This window comes from Bombina bombina, chromosome 1 (genome assembly GCF_027579735.1).
Source record: "Bombina bombina isolate aBomBom1 chromosome 1, aBomBom1.pri, whole genome shotgun sequence".
Taxonomy (NCBI): Eukaryota; Metazoa; Chordata; class Amphibia; order Anura; family Bombinatoridae; genus Bombina; species Bombina bombina.
In genome coordinates, this window is record NC_069499.1 from 340,498,593 (window position 1) to 340,516,843 (window position 18,251).

The 18,251-nt window shown below is 36.3% G+C and overlaps 1 protein-coding gene across 1 annotated transcript in view; it reads left to right on the forward strand.

Annotated features, from left to right (window-relative positions):
* VIL1 (villin 1) overlaps positions 1 to 18,251 on the forward strand; it is a 162,388-nt gene that overhangs the window by 24,437 nt on the left and 119,700 nt on the right. The window contains exons 3-8 of the mRNA XM_053689807.1: positions 593 to 667; positions 2,241 to 2,437; positions 7,721 to 7,829; positions 8,135 to 8,245; positions 9,202 to 9,404; positions 10,255 to 10,333. Coding sequence (XP_053545782.1) covers positions 593 to 667; positions 2,241 to 2,437; positions 7,721 to 7,829; positions 8,135 to 8,245; positions 9,202 to 9,404; positions 10,255 to 10,333 — 774 coding nt within the window. The remainder of the gene's footprint in view (positions 1 to 592; positions 668 to 2,240; positions 2,438 to 7,720; positions 7,830 to 8,134; positions 8,246 to 9,201; positions 9,405 to 10,254; positions 10,334 to 18,251) is intronic.

An 18,251-nucleotide genomic window follows, 5' to 3' on the forward strand; every position in this document is an offset into this window, starting at 1 on the left:
ACACAAACTAACTCAAACACGCATACAGACGCACACTCACTCACTCACAGGCTAACTCAAACACACAAAGACTCACATACACAGACACACACACAGACTTGCATACACAGACACACACACAGACTAACTCAAACACACACAGACTCACTCAAACACACTCACACACAGTCTCACACGTATACAAACACACACACAGGCTCACAAGTATACACACTCACTGTAACTGCTCTTTAAAAAATATTCAATAATCAAAGCCCTAAAAATGGATGACTATAGTAGGGAGCATGGGAAAGAACCCTATAAACTTACATAAACCACTTTAAAGGGTGGGATAAAACACTTGATAATGAGCAAATATAACATCATGACCAGGACAAAGCTACCGGTTTTCATCTGCTGTCTGAATGTAACAGGTAGGTGTTAGTTTATATCCTCAAGTCTACTAACCTACTAACCCAGCCCTGTATGCTGGTTTAGCAAAATACACATGGGAATGTAATTTAGGTTTGTCTCTGTAATGTTTGTGGCGTGCTTAGATATAAAACATCCACAATAACCTCCTTAACATACTGAAATATTGATATTTTTTCAGGAAATGGCAATGGCCCCTGTGCCCGAGAAAACATTTGGAAACTTCTTTGAAGGAGATTGCTATGTGATCCTTATGGTAAACTAAACAAAATAGATAGTATATTATTTACAAACAAAGTAATCTGTTATATCATTTTATGTCTCATGTAGATAAAAAATACTAGTATGTACTGAATGGTTTTCAGGAGAAGGTGTTTCTTTTTTTTGCAGATGATACAAAAATTGGTAGCATAATTAACATTTATGGAAAGGCAGTTCTAATTAGTAGTGGTATTAAAAACAGCACTATTGGTCAGATAAGTGTGATCTAAAATTTGATCCCACAAATAAGTAACTCAGTGGCCTTGGGCCTTCTGGTTCTAGTCTGCAATCAAAATCAATGTCTTTAAAGGAAATGCTGAAAATACTTTTGAAATAAATTCTAGATTCAAAAAGAAACAAAAATCTAAATTCAGTTTATGTTTATGTTTTTACTGTTACTTTTTATAATTTGGTAATTTAATCTTAAATTGTTTCCTTTTTTCTTGCATAAGTGTGTTATAAAATAAAACACACTATATTTCATATTTTAAACATTAATTAAAACCAGATTATTGTAAATGGAATCTCCAAGGAAGTCACTAAATGGTGTGTACACTTTTTTTTTCCAAATGTTGGTTTGCTGGAGATAGACAGTTCAAAATCTAAGGGTGGTTCTATTTTATTAAAAAAATGCCAAATTCTATGGACCTGTTAGAAAAGTAACATGGCATATTAATACACATAATGCTGTGGCTATTTAGCCCTGGATGAAGTTTAATACATGTTTCCAGAATAAATGTTTGGCTCATTTTAGACACTTGTAGTGGCAAACAGGAGTATATGAAAAAGCTGAATGGTGTATACAAACCACCCACTAGCTTGCCTTTAACTCACACATGCACAGCACGTAAGCACTCATCAGGTTCTCTGTATACTCAGAGATTGGGCACATAAAAAAAAGTATTTGTTTCTAGGTTAAATTTACATTTCTAAAAAAAAACTTTTATATGGAAAACCCGCTTTGAAATATTTTGCTGTTGTTAAATAGCGAACATATTTAGAATATCACTATAAAGGGACATGGAAGTCAGTAAATGTCTCTACAATCTGTAATGTAATCTTTAAACCACTGAAATCAACATTTTGTTTGCCCTTCATCCTGCGCATTTGCTTTTTAGATAATGAAATCCGTATATATAAATAATGAAATTAACAATTTTTTGTTCTTTTGGGAGGTAAACATTTCAAAGTTCAGGAGTATAAATGGAAGCATTTTAGTATTGTGATCACTGGAAATCGTAATTTGCAGAAAACAAGTGTAAGATTGTGATCAACCCCCCTATGTTGGTAATACTCTAGAGTCTATTTTAGGGTTTATCCACCATTTTTAAGGGTTAGAGGTAGACCAGAAATTTGGGAGTCATACCTCTGCACACACAAGAACATTCTTAATATATAGCCTAATCTCCAGGCCACAAGAAAAAAACATTAGACAACAATGGTCTAGATATAAAATGTGATGCTATATCAAATATCCCACTACTGCCTGATAAATTATTATCCCTTATGGTATTGGGCATTATATGCATATTATCTCTCTCCATTACTCACTTTTTATTACATTTCAGACACACAAAACTGGAAATAACTTCAACTATGATATCCACTTCTGGATTGGTAAAAACTCATCAACAGATGAACAAGGAGCGGCTGCTATTTACACCACACAAATAGACGACCATCTTGGTGGAAAGGCTATACAGCACCGTGAGGCTCAGGGCTATGAGAGCGAAACCTTCAGGGGCTACTTCAAGCAGGGCGTCATGTAAGTATCAGCTGGTAATATGAAAAATATTCACAAAACAACCTAATATTTCTATGTCACTTGATAAAATGACTTTAGTACAGGGCACTAGTTCACTAATGAGTAAACCATACAGAATAATTCTTACTGTGCAGACTCCTAGACCTCTAGACCTCACCCCAAAAAACTATGACTCCCCCAGGGTTAAAAATCAAATACTAAAGCACACAGGAGTAGCGCTAAAAAAGCAGTCAAGGTCTTCCAATCAATAATAATTTTAATAAAATATATATAAAATACACAATACACTCAATAAATATTAAAGACAGAATGAATATATATATATATATATATATATATATATATATATATATATATATATATATTATTTTACAAAACTAGCAGCACAAAAGATATTGGTAATTTGCAAGTCCTCTTTTTCCTGACTTTCATTAACGATTATAGGCAGAAAGAAGGTGCACGGAGATTGTATTAATTATAATATAATGTATTGCATATATACGAAGTAGAAGATAGAGAGAGGTATAAAGCAAGAAACAAAAGTAAAGATTAAAGCCAATCTTTCCCAGCACTAGGACAATTCCTGCAAAATAATTATTACACAACCCTTAAGAAAAAGGATTAACTATAAAATGACAGATTCTTAAATTTGAAAAAAACAATATAGTTCCAAAAATGCATCTGATATAGGTAATTTTATTATACCAAAAATTATATAGATATATATTTTTATGGCAATTGATTGAAAAATGAGTATCCTACATATATAAGCACATATATATTTAATTTAATAAACTAGTGGTTCTAAATTAAAGTTCAGCAATTCCTTTAAGTAAATACTTAAGGATTCCACAAATAAAGTTACAACTAAAAGTCCCGTTAGGAACTGAGGAATCAGGATCCCCAGAGCAGGCTCTATAATTCCAGACATTCAAATGTAGCCGGTTTGTATTTGCAAACAATTGTGGCCATTTTCTCTCCAAAGCCTTAATTTGCTACAATATATCAGCTCTCAACATTACGATCCCTTGTTAGGCAATTAAACGGCTGAAGGCAACAATTTCCCTGAAGAATATAATTCCTTTTTGTAACAATTTTAGTTAGTTTTAGAGAGGAGGTCTTTTGCAAAACAAAAATTGCTCATTCTTTTCACCGTGTGGTCCTCCGGCATGAAACGGCTACTCAGAGTTACTTACTCAGTAGGTATGATATCCTCCTCCCCTTCACCATGTGAATCACCAACAAGCTGTAGTTACTGCTGAATGGGATGTACTTGTTGCTTTCATGGAAAACCATTAGACTGCTGCATTTTCCCTTGCACCGGGATCTCAGTCATCTGTAACGATTCCGTTTTGTACTTGCCAATTGTCAACTTTATTTGGATAGTATAATCATCTGTGCTGATAGGATTCTCCTCATAGTCGCATCTTTCTCACAGCGACCTGTGCAATGCCAAGCTATGCGCGTTTCATCCTCTATGGCTAAGGGCTTCTTCCGGCAAACATATTTCGTGATGTCATCAGAGTAGTAGTTTTTATTCATTTTCGTAACTCCTCCTGTTACTTTTTACTTCTGTTTTTTAGCCAGATTAAATATATTACTTGCATAAACAATTGCTTAGCTTTGAAACTCTTCCAAGAAGAATGCGTATCATTTTACAAGGCTTAACAAGACTTTGTATTTGGAACATATATATATTAATCATCTTTGTTATCACTATTATCTAATTTACATTGTAACAAGTCTATATATTTCTCAACTTAGAGTATTTTAACTGAGGAAAAAAAACCTTAAAGGGACACTCCAAAATATATAGCATAAAGATAGAAAGAAAAATAATGGAAAACAAAACTATTTTTTGTTGTAAACTTTTTAATATTTCTTTTGTAAATTAGGGTCAAGAATCATATTTATCAATTACCAGATTGATTTATTTTTTAGAGGTTATTTAATCATTTAAAAACGGAGCATAATTAATCTCTTCATTTAAACCCCTAGGGTTCAGAGATTGCAAATTGTAGATCCAATTACATTCTTGTTGAAGGAGAATCTTATCTAAATCCCCTCCTCTTCCTTGCAAATCAATTTTTTCTAACCCTCTAAATTTTAGCTCATTTTTATTACTTTTGTGATGGTATAAGAAATGTCTAGCTACGCTACTAGTTTTAAATAACTTATTTGTTATATCTGTTTTATGTTCCTTTATCCTATCACGTATCTCCCTGTATGTTTTGCCTATATAGTACATCTGGCAACTACTGGTTAACATATAAACCACTCCCTCAGATCTACATGTTATATATACCTTTATTCGTCTTGTTTTCCCTGATTTATCAATGAAACTTTCCCCTACTAGTAGATTCTTACAGACTGAACATTTTTTACATTTAAAGTTTCCATCTTTTTTTGTTGATATATTTAACCAGTTGGACTCTTTTTTAGAGTAGTGACTTGACACTAATCTGTCTTTCAGACAAGGTGCCCTTCTTGCCGTCAATTTTGGCCTTGTTCCTATTAATTTTTCTAAAACAGGGTCAATTGTTAGTACATGCCAATGTTTGCTAAGGATTGATTGTATTTCTTCCCACTTATTGTTATACTTAGTTACAAATCATAATGGATTATCATCATCTTTGAATTGTTTTTATATAACAGAGTCTCTCTGCTTGTATTAAGCGCTCTGTTATAAGCTTTCTTTAGGGGTCCTTGTGTATATCCCCTTTCTTTAAATCTTGCTTCAATTTTAAACTGTAGAATGTAGGGATTTTTGGAGATTTTACCATCAGAAATTATTTTTCTTTTTTATTTATTAATCTGCCATCATACGCCTCTTTGATGAGTACTTCTAATTCATTTTGATAGTCTAACGTTGGATCTTTTTTAAAGAGTTTATATTGTGTTATATCTGACACTTTTCTATAACATTCCTTTTCATAATCTATTGTTTCCATTACCACTACATTACCTCCTTTATCAGAATGTTTAATTATAGAGCCAGCTCTATAAAACCGGCTGCATTTGAATGTCTGGAATTATAGAGCCAGCTCTGGGGATCCCAAGTTCCTAACAGGACTTTTTGTTGGAACTTTATTTGTAGAATCCTTAAGTATTTACTTATAGGAATTGTTGAACTTTAATTTAGAACAATTAGTTTATGAAATTAAATATCTATGTGCTTATATATGTAGGATACTCATTTTTCAATCAATTGCCATAAAAATATATATCTATATAATTTTGGGCATAATAAAATTACCTATATCAGATGTATTTTTGGTACTATATTGTTATTTAGAAATTTAAGAATCTGTCATTTTATAGTTAATCCTTTTTCTTAAGGGTTGTGTAATAATTATTTTGCAGGAATTGTCCTAGTGCTGGGAAAGATTGGCTTTAATCTTTACTTTTTGTTTCTTGCTTTATACCTCTCTCTATCTTCTACTTCGTATCTATGCAATACATTATATATATATATATATATATATATATATATATATATATATATATATATAAAACCAGAGCTGGTATCCTTATTGGAATCACTAATAGATCAATCACACATTTAAGTGAAAACCCTAGTCTCTGAAGGTAAATACAAATCTTGCATTGGATCAAGCACACATATCTTAGATATAGATAATAAAATACTGGGTGTATTAAAACATCCAAGAATCATACAATGTCAAAAGTAAGGCTCCACAGCGTTAAAACCCTACGCTCCGGCAAACTTATTAAAAACTTGATAGTTTGTGACAATATAAATACATAGATAAAGTAGGTGCTCCGAAAGTTTGGTTCCCCAGTGTGTAATTGGACACGTGTCACTGTAAGGTGTGGTAACAGTTTAATACCTTCTAATGAGCAGTTCCACAGTCAGTCCATTTCTCACTCGTTATTCTTAAATTTCCTCTGATCTCTCCTTGTGAATGAATTATATAGTACTTAGACAATAAATGCCTTCTTGACTGGGCTAGGTTGGCTGTTTTACTGTGGTTCCTCACTTGATCCGGATACCGCACTTCCACTAATTCACTAATAGCACACCTCAGTTTCTACATTTCCTATGTCATTTACAAAAATATTAGCATTTCTGTGGGCCCTTTAGTGAATAAATTCAATAGAGTAACATAGAACCTAGTTAAGCTGGAGACGGTGGTAGAGTTAGAGACACTGGAGAAAAAATACTTAATTGAGTTTATAATACTAATTTAAAAAAAAAATCTACATGTTACTATATGGTCATCAAAACTGAGATATATTTATGTTATTGAAAAATATAGATGAAGTCAAAATTGCTATACAATTGTTCAAAATGGACTCATCAAAGTATTTTTGTTTCAAATTATATCAACATTTTTATAATTTTTAGTTTACAACTGTTATATTTTCAGGGAAGAAAATTTCCACAACTTAACTATATAATTGTAGTTGTAAGAATCCTGAGGAAGCAAAATTATTTACTATTCTGCATGAGTTTGTCTCAAAATACTTTGAATAATCAGTTGTTATTTGCAATTCAAAATGTGTACATTATTTAAAGACCTACAGTATGTATTAAAGAGACTTATGGATTGCAATAGCTATTTTGCTAAATAGAACAATGTAATCCATATGAAACATAAAGGGTTAGATAAAGCTAGAATTGTTCCAATTTCTTTTTTTAATCACCTTAAAATAACAATAAAATTATGAGAGTTTATATGATCAGTAGTTTACGTTTTTTATTATTTATTGCCACCAAAGAATAGAAATGCATAATTCTGAACTTTGACATTGTGATCAGACACCCCTCATCAGAATATAATTTAACATAAAAATATTCTGCCATAGGATCCTGTGTTAAGAAATAGCTCAAAACCAATTACTGGAAAGTAGTACTCAAAACTGTTATATCAAAGCTATCTTTAAATGAACCTTAGATTCTTAGATCTGGATCACTACATGGCAGGAAATAGTGCTGTATAACATTCTTGCAAAACTGCAGCAATATAGTGCTCCCGAAATGGGCCGGCTCCTAAGCTTACATTCCTGCTTTTCAACAAAAGATACCAAGAGAATAAAGAACAATTAATAGAAGTAGATTAGAAAGTGTCATGCTCTATCAGAGCCATGAAAGAAAAAATTGGGGTTTCATATCCCTTTAAGAAGCCAACCTTTCAGAGCATAATTTCACACTTCAATTGCGTTGGTTACTCCTAATTATGCAAACAAAAACATATTGCATTACAAACCTATTGACGACATACAAACACCATTCTAAATACATATGGACCTTACTCTTAGATACAAGACTGGAGGTGTGGCCTCAGGAATGAAGCAAGTGGAGACAAACACATACAACGTAAAACGTCTTCTGCATGTCAAGGGGAAGAAAAACATTGCAGCAGGAGAGGTGGGTTCCTTCCAAACAGGATTGTTCCAAGAACTTTACAAGAACACAAATGAGAGATCACATTATTTCACATTTAAGAACATTTGAATTAAAATATGCATTATTACAATTACTATAAAAATAGACCTGTCGTTATCTTTTTTTGCACATAACGAATAGCTGCTGATTTATTTTTATTGATGATATTATAACAGCACCAAAAGACAAAAATAGTTCACATCTGCATTAATATTTAGATTTAAGCAGGAAGTACATTTCTCATGTAAATGATTCATACTTATCTTATATGTGTATTTTTGTTCTAGGTGCCATTGGAATGGAACAGCTTTAATACTGGAGATGTCTTCTTGTTGGATCTGGGGAAATTGATCATTCAATGGAACGGCCCAGAAAGCAACAGAATGGAGAGGCTGGGGGTATATCAAAATTCCCCCCCCCCCTTTTTATTAAAAACTATCCACTGGGACTAAGAGATAAATTACAGTTTAGTATGTGATTAGGTACATGTAACCCATAATAAGTGAAATACCTTAAAAGGATATTAAATGCAAAAATAAATGCCCCACCATCAATTAGAAATGAAACATTGCAATATACATATACATAAACAATATACATATGTTTATTTACTGTGCTGTTGCTTTAAACTGCTGCTTGTCGCATACATAAATTAGCTGTCCCTAATTTGCCTGATGAAGTGCTGTTGCGCATGAAACAGGTAGAATCTCTGTAGCTATTTTTGGCTGTTTTCTTTATACCCTGTATCTATTTTTAATGGAGCAACAAACAGTATGTTTTAACAATACGCTGTTTCTCCTTTGCGGGTTTGAACATTATGCACAACCTTAATTGCCACAGCAAAGGAGACTAAGACTTTAAATTTCACCAGGCATTTCAAGAGGTGTAAAGAGTAAATGATATCAACAGAATTGCAAAGTTAAATTATAGTAAAACATTTCTTCTGTAATGCACAGCTTAAAGGGATAGAAAAGTCAAAATTAACCTAGTAATGATTTAGATAGAGCATTAATATTTAAGGCACTTTTCATTCACTTCTATTTTAAACATGTCTTTGTTCTTTTGGTATCCTTTGTTGAAATATATATATATATATGTACGTATCCAACACTGTTGGAAGCTAGCTGAGACTGGTGGCTACAAACATTTGTTTCTTGTCAGTGTCTCACCAGATGTGTTCAGCTAGTTCCCAGCATTGCATTACTACTCTAGAGCTGACTTTTACTATGTGTTTAATCCGTTTGCAGGGGTTAAACACACATTTATATACAAGCAATAGCGCACAAAATGAAATGCTCTAACATATCTGAACATATTTTCTTTTTGCAATTTTATAATTGCTGATTGATAACAGGGTATGAACCTGGCAAAGGATATCCGTGATCGAGAAAGAGGGGGACGAGCCCAAATTGGTGTTGTGGAAGGAGAAGATGAGGGAACATCCCCTCAGCTGATGACAATCATGAGCAAAGTGCTAGGAGAGAGAAGGGAACTAAAGCAGCCCATCGCTGATGAGGTGGTAGATAAGGCGATTAAAACATCAGTGAAATTGTTCCAGTAAGTAACAAAGAAATGGCCTACCACTAAATGCATTAGCAAATGTGCTGGTATTAAAAAGTGACACATACTTCCTAAATTAGTATTTTACAGAGTAAATTCAAATTAAACTGGTTTCCTGTATATACATGTAAGCAATGCATTAACCCAGTTTCATTATATTCCAAGATCAGGTTCTTTGTTCCTAATAAAGATTATGCATCTGCATTGTGTAACCATATCAGTCAGTAGATATATTTGCCTGGGGATCGGTTTCAAGGTGCGTAAATGATGCCAGGCCCAGAGCTTTTGCACTATTGCATTTTGAGAACTATGTGTTTTTCTCCCACACAGGGATTAAATACATAGTTAAAGTCATACACTGCTGATCCAGAGCTGAACACAGCTGGTTACTGGCACCTATGCCTCTCCTGATTGGCTCAGTGGCTGGGTTTAACTTTCAATGTATTGCCAATCAGGAGCTGACTTTAACGATCAAGTTAAAGGGCCATTACAGTCGAAAAATAACATGCTCTAATTCATTTGTATGGGTTAAATAGCATTTAAAGGTTGCTTTTCTTAACAAATTAGAGCATGTTATTTTTTTACTATAATGGCCTTTAAAATCCTTTGTGAAAGATAAACACATAGTTCTCTTCAAGCAGTAATAAAATGCCCTAACACATTGAAATATTTTATTGTTGCACTTTTAAGTCCATTTAACTTGGGGCAGACATTTTTATTAATTGCATATAAGTTAAAAACTAGGTAATACAACCAGGCACCTAAACAGAATCTTCAACTACACGTAAGTGCTGCAAGAGTCTTTATATGTTGTTATCACGTTTAACTCCTGTTTGTTTTTGTGCAGAGTATCAGATGCAAATGGTAACTTGGTAGTACAGGAAGTAGCAACCCGACCTTTGACCCAGGATTTGTTGAATCATGATGTAAGTCAGTTGCTTATTGCCGACCTTTAATGACTTCCGTATAGAAGCATTTATATACAAAAACATAATTTATGTAAGAATTACCTGATAAATTCATTTCTTTCATATTGGCAAGAGTCCATGAGCTAGTGACGTATGGGATATACATTCCTACCAGGAGGGGCAAAGTTTCCCAAACTCAAAATGCCTACAAATACACCCCTCACCACACCCACAATTCAGTTTAACGAATAGCCAAGAAGTGGGGTGATAAGAAAGGAGCGAAAGCATCAACAAGGAATTGGAATAATTGTGCTTTATACAAAAAAATCATAACCACCACAAAAAGGGTGGGCCTCATGGACTCTTGCCAATATGAAAGAAATGAATTTATCAGGTAAATTCTTACATAAATTATGTTTTCTTTCATGTAATTGGCAAGAGTCCATGAGCTAGTGACGTATGGGATAGCAAATACCCAAGATGTGGAACTCCATGCAAGAGTCACTAGAGAGGGAGGGATAAAAATAAAGACAGCCAATTCCGCTGAAAAAAGAATCCACAACCCAAATCAAAAGTTTTAATCTTTATAATGAAACAAACTGAAATTATAAGCAGAAGAATCAAACTGAAACAGCTGCCTGAAGTACTTTTCTACCAAAAACTGCTTCTGAAGAAGAGAAAACATCAAAATGGTAGAATTTAGTAAAAGTATGCAAAGAAGACCAAGTTGCTGCTTTGCAAATCTGATCAACAGAAGCTTAATTCTTAAAAGCACAGGAAGTAGAGACTGACCTAGTAGAATGAGCCGTAATCCTCTGAGGCGGGGATTTACCCGACTCCAAATAAGCATGATGAATCAAAAGCTTTAACCAAGACACCAAACAAATGGCAGAAGTCTTCTGACCTTTCCTAGAACCAGAAAAGGTAACAAATAGACTAGAAGTCTTTCTGAAATCTTTAGTAGCTTCAACATAATATTTCAAAGCTCTTACCATATCCAAAGAATGTAAAGATCTTTCCAAATAATTCTTAGGATTAGGACACAATGAAGGGACAACAATTTCTCTACTAATGTTGTTGGAATTCACAACTTTAGGTAAAAATTTAAATGAAGTCTGCAAAACCGCCTTATCCTGATGAAAAATCAGAAAAGGAGACTCACAAGAATGAGCAGATAATTCAGAAACTCTTCTAGCAGAAGAGATGGCCAAAAGGAACAATACTTTCCAAGAAAGTAATTTAATGTCCAAAGAATGCATAGGCTCAAACGGAGGAGCCTGTAAAGCCCTCAAAACCAAATTAAGACTCCAAGGAGGAGAAATTGGCTTAATGACAGGCTTGATACAAACCAAAGCCTGTACAAAACAATGAATATCAGGAAGATTAGCAATTTTTCTGTGAAACAGAACAGAAAGAGCAGAGATTTGTCCTTATCCAAACCATCCTGAAGAAACTGTAAAATTCTAGGAATTCTAAAAGAATGCCAAGAGAAATTATGAGAAGAACACCATGAAATGTAAGTCTTCCAAACTCAGTAATAAATCTTTCTAGAAACAGATTTGCGAGCCTGCAATATAGTATTAATCACTGAGTCAGAGAAACCTCTATGACTAAGCACTAGGCGTTCAATCTCCATACCTTCAAATTTAATGATTTGAGATCCTGATGGAAAAATGGACCTTGAGATAGAAGGTCTGGTCTTAACGGAAGTGGCCAAGGTTGGCAACTGGACATCCAAACAAGATCAGCATACCAAAACCTGTGTGGCCATGCTGGAGCCACCAGCAGTACAAATGAACGTTCCATTATGATTTTTGAAATCACTCTTGGAAGAAGAACTAGAGGCGGAAAGACATAAGCAGGTTGATAATTCCAAGGAAGTGACAACGCATCCACTGCTTCCGCCTGAAGATCCCTGGACCTGGACAGATACCAGGGAAGTTTCCTGTTTAGATGAGAAGCCATCAGATCTATTTCTGGAAGCGCCCACATCTGAACAATCTGAAGAAACACATCTGGGTGAAGAGACCATTCTCCTGGATGTAAAGTCTGGCGACTGAGATAATCCGCTTCCCAATTGTCTATACCTGGGATATGGACCACAGAGATTAGACAGGAGCTGGATTCCGCCCATAAAAGTATCCGAGATACTTGTTTCATAGCTTGAGGACTGTTAGTCCCACCTTGATGATTGACATACGCCACGGTTGTGACATTGTCTGTCTGAAAACAAATAAACAGTTCTCTCTTCAGAAGAGGCCAAAACTGAAGAGCTCTGAGAATCGTACGGAGTTCCAAAATATTGATTGGTAATCTCGCCTCTTGAGATTTCCAAACCCCCCTGTCAGAGATCCCCAGACAGCTCCCCAACCTGAAAGACTTGCATCTGTTGTAATCACAGTCCAGGTTGGACGAACAAAAGAGGCCCCCTGAACTAAACAATGGTGATCTAACCACCAAGTCAGAGATAGTCGAATATTGGGATTTAAGGATATTAATTGTGATATCTTTGCATAATCCCTGCACCATTAGCTCAGCATACAAAGCTGAAGAGGTCGCATGTGAAAACGAGCAAAGGGGATCGCGTCCGATGCTGTAGTCATGAGACCTAAAAACTCCATGCACATAGCTACTGAAGGGAATGACTGAGACTGAAGGTTCCAACAAGCTGAAACCAATTTCAGACGTCTTTGTCTGTTAGAGACAAAGTCATGGATACTGAATCTATTTGGAATCCTAAAAAGGTTACCCTTGTCTGAGGAATCAAGGAACTTTTTGGTAAATTGATCCTACAACCATGTCTTTGAAGAAACAACACTAGTTGATTTGCGTGAGATTCTGCAGAATGTAAAGACTGAGCAAGTACCAAGATATCATCCAAATAAAGAAACACCGCAATACCCCGCTCTCTGATTACAGAGAGTAGGGCACCGAGAACCTTTGAAAAGATCCTTGGAGCTGTTGCTAGGCCAAAAGGAAGAGCAACAAATTGGTAATGCTTGTCTAGAAAAGAGAATCTCAGGAACTTATAGTGATATGGATGAATCGGAATATGAAGATATGCATCCTGTAAGTCTATTGTGGACATATAATGTCCTTACTGAACAAAAGGCAGAATAGTCCTTATAGTCACCATTTTGAATGTTGGTATTCTTACATAACGATTCAAAATTTTTAGATCCAGAACTGGTCTGAAAGAATTCTCTTTCTTTGGAACAATGAACAGATTTGAATAAAAACCCAGACCACGTTCCAGAAAGGGAACTGGCACAATTACCCCGGATAACTCCAGGTCTGAAACACACTTCAGGAAAGCCTGAGCCTTTACTGGGTTCACTGGAATGCGTGAGAGAAAGAAACTTCTCACAGGCGGTCTTACCTTGAAACCTATTCTGTACCCTTGAGAAACAATGTTCTGGATCCAATGATTTTGGATTGAATTGATCCAAACATCTTTGAAAAATCTTAATCTGCCCCCTACCAGCTGCGCTGGAATGAGGGCCGCACCTTCATGTGGACTTGGGGGCTGATTTTGATTTTCTAAAAGGCTTGGATTTATTCCAGACTGGAGAAGGCTTCCAATTGGAAACCGTTCATTTAGGGGAAGGGTCAGGTTTCTGTTCCTTATTCTGACGAAAGGAACGAAAATGGTTAGCAGCCCTAAATTTACCCTTAGATTTTTTATCCTGAGGCAAAAAGGCTCCCTTCCCCCCAGTGACAGTTGAAATAATAGAATCCAACTGAGAACCAAGTAATTTATTACCTTGGAAAGAAAGAGATAGCAACGTTGACTTAGAAGTCATATCCGCATTCCAAGTTTTAAACCATAAAACTCTTCTAGCTAAAATAGCTAAAGACATATACCTGACATCAATTCTAATGATATAAAAAAATTGCATCACAAATGAAATTGTTAGCATGTTGAATTAGCTTAACAATACTATACACATTAGGATCTGGTACTTGTTGCGCTAAAGTTTCCAACCAAAAAGTTGAAGCCGCAGCAACATCAGCCAAAGAAATAGCAGGCCTAAGAAGATGACCTGAACATAAATAAGCCTTCCTTAGATAAGATTCAAGCTTCCTATCTAAAGGATCTTTAAAAGAAGTACTATCTGCCGTAGGAATAGTAGTACGCTTTGCAAAAGTAGAGATAGCCCCATCAACTTTGGGGATCTTTTCCCAAAACTCCAATCTATCAGTCGGCAAAGGGTACAGTTTCTTAAACCTTGAAGAAGGAGTAAATGAAGTACCCAGACTATTCCATTCCCTATAAATTACATCTGAAATAGTATCAGGAACTGGATAAACCTTTGGAATAACTACGGCCTAGATTTAGAGTTGGGCGGTAGCCGTGAAAACCAGCGTTAGAGGCTCCTAACGCTGGTTTTGGGCTACCGCCGGTATTTGGAGTCAGTCAGGAAAGGGTCTAACGCTCACTTTCCAGCCACGACTTTTCCATACCGCAGATCCCCTTACGTCAATTGCGTATCCTATCTTTTCAATGGGATCTTTCTAACGCCGGTATTTAGAGTCTTGGCTGAAGTGAGCATTAGAAATCTAACGACAAAACTCCATCCGCAGAAAAAAGTCAGTAGTTAAGAGCTTTCTGGGCTAACGCCGGTTTATAAAGCTCTTAACTACTGTGCTCTAAAGTACACTAACACCCATAAACTACCTATGTACCCCTAAACCGAGGTCCCCACACATCGACGCCACTATATTTAAATTTTTTAACCCCTAATCTTCCGCTCCGTACACTGCCGCCAACTACGTTATCCCTATGTACCCCTAATCTGCTGCCCCTAACACCGCTGACCCCTATATTATATTTTTAACCCCTAATCTGCCGCCCCCGCTATTGCTGACCCCTGCATATTATTATTAACCCCTAATCTGCCACTCCGTACACCACCGCCACCTACATTATAGCTATGTACCCCTAATCTGCTGCCCCTAACACCGCCGACCCCTATATTATTATTATTATTATTATCATTTATTTGTATAGCGCCGCCAAATTCCGTATCGCTGGGTACAATGATAGGGGTATACAATGACAAAGATTTGCGATACAATACAAAACATAACAAGACTAAACAAATCTAGCACAGGAGGAAGAAGGCCCTGCTCCGGAGAGCTCACAGTCTATAGGTTTAGGGTGCAGAGACATAAGGTTGGGGTAGCTTGTTACATCGTTGTATTTGCAGCAGTGAGTCAGGCAGTTCATGTACATGTATTAGCTTGGTTCGGATGAGGGATGGAGGAGAGATGGTAAGCCTCTCTGAATAGGTGGGTTTTCAAGGATCTTCTGAAGCTATACAAGGTTGGAGACAGTCTGATGGAGCGGGGTAGAGAGTTCCAGAGGACAGGAGCAGCACGTGCGAAGTCTTGGAGGCGGGAGTGGGATGTAGAGATAACAGGAGTGTAGAGACGTAGGTCAGATGATGATCGAAGAGGACGGGATGGGGAGTATTTCATGATGAGAGAGGAGATATAGTTGGGAGTTAAACTGTTGAGTGCTTTGTAGGTTAGGGCTAATACTTTAAATTGTATTCTGGAGTGTATGGGGAGCCAGTGTAGAGACTGGCAGAGCGGAGCAGCTGATGTAGATCGTCGGCTTAGGTGGATGAGTCTAGCAGAAGCATTCATAATAGATTGGAGGGAGGAGAGGCGGTGTTTTGGAAGGCCATTTAAGAGTAGATTGCAATAATCAATGCGTGACAGGATGAGGGAATCAATAAGTATTTTTGTAGTATTTTGAGTAAGGAAGGGACGAATTCTGGAAATGTTGCGTAGGTGTGACCGGCAGGATTTGGTAAGCGTTTGTATATGTGGGTTGAATGTGAGTTCTGAGTCTAGTGTGACCCCAAGGCAGCGGACCTGGGGTGAGGTGTTGAGAATAGAGTCTCCAACCATCAGAGAAATGTCAGGTGTCGGATGCCTCGAAGAGGGGGGAATAAGAAGCAGCTCAGTTTTGGACAGATTGAGTTGGAGGTAGTGTGAAGACATCCAAGAGAAAATTGCAGAGAGGCAGTCAGAAATTTGGTTGAGTAAAGAGGGAGAGATATCAGGAGAGGAAAGATAGATTTGGGTATCATCAGCATATATTATATTTATTAACCCCTAATCTGCCCCCCTCAATGTCGCCTCCACCTGCCTACACTTATTAACCCCTAATCTGCCGAGCGGACCGCACCGCTACAATAATAAAGTTATTAACCCCTAATCCGCCTCACTCCCGCCTCAATAACCCTATAATAAATAGTATTAACCCCTAATCTGCCCTTCCTAACATCGCCAACACCTAACTTCAATTATTAACCCCTAATCTGCCGACCGAATCTCGCCGCTACTGTAATAAATGGATTAACCCCTAAAGCTAAGTCTAACCCTAACACTAACACCCCCCTAAGTTAAATATAATTTAAATCTAACAAAATAAATTAACTCTTATTAAATAAATTATTCCTATTTAAAGCTAAATACTTACCTGTAAAATAAACCCTAATATAGCTACAATATAAATTATAATTATATTATAGCTATTTTAGGATTTATATTTATTTTACAGGTAACTTTGTATTTATTTTAACCAGGTTCAATAGCTAGTAAATAGTTAAGAACTATTTAATAGCTAAAATAGTTAAAATAATTACAAAATTACCTGTAAAATAAATCCTAACCTAAGTTACAATTAAACCTAACACTACACTATCAATAAATTAATTAAATAAAATACCTACAATTACCTAAAATTAAACCTAACACTACACTATCAATAAATAAATTAAATACAATTCCTAAAAATAAATACAATGAAATAAACTAACTAAAGTACAAAAAATAAAAAAGAACTAAGTTACAAAAAAATAAAAAAATATTTACAAACATTAGAAAAATATTACAACAATTTTAAACTAATTACACCTACTCTAAGCCCCCTAATAAAATAACAAAGCCCCCCAAAATAAAAAAAATGCCCTACCCTATTCTAAATTAAAAAAGTTCAAAGCTCTTTTACCTTACCAGCCCTGAACAGGGCCCTTTGCGGGGCATGCCCCAAAGAATTCAGCTCTTTTGCCTGTAAAAAAAACACATACAATACCCCCCCCCAACATTACAACCCACCACCCACATACCCCTAATCTAACCCAAACCTTCCTTAAATAAACCTAACACTAAGCCCCTGAAGATCTTCCTACCTTCTCTTCACCCTGCCAGGTTCACCGATCCGTCCTCGGAAGTCTTGATCCAAGCCTCGGAAGTGTTGATCCAAGCCCAAGCGGGGGGCTGAAGAGTGACGTCCATCCTCGGGCTGAAGTCTGGATCCAAACGGCGACTGAAGAAATCCATCATCGGGCTGAAGTCGGAAGTCCATCATCGGGATGAAGTCTTCTATCAAGCAGCATCTTCAATTTTCTTTCTTCCGGAGCGGAGCGGAGCCATCTTGTTCCCAGCCGACGCGGATCCATCCTCTTCTAACGACGCCTACTAGCTGAATGACGGTTCCTTTAAATGATGTCATTCAAGATGGCGTCTGTCGAATTCCGATTGGCTGATAGGATTCTATCAGCCAATCGGAATTAAGGTAGGAAAATTCTGATTGGCTGATGGAATCAGCCAATCAGATTCAAGTTCAATCCGATTGGCTGATCCGATCAGCCAATCAGATTGAGCTTGCATTCTATTGGCTGTTCCGATCAGCCAATAGAATGCGAGCTCAATCTGATTGGCTGATTCCATCAGCCAATCAGAATTTTGGATGGACGTCAATCTTCAGCCCCCCGCTTGGGCTTGGATCAACACTTCCGAGGCTTGGATCAAGACTTCCGAGGACGGATCGGTGAACCTGGCAGGGTGAAGATAAGGTAGGAAGATCTTCAGGGGTAATTTACAGGTAATTTTGTAATTATTTTAACTATTTTAGCTATTA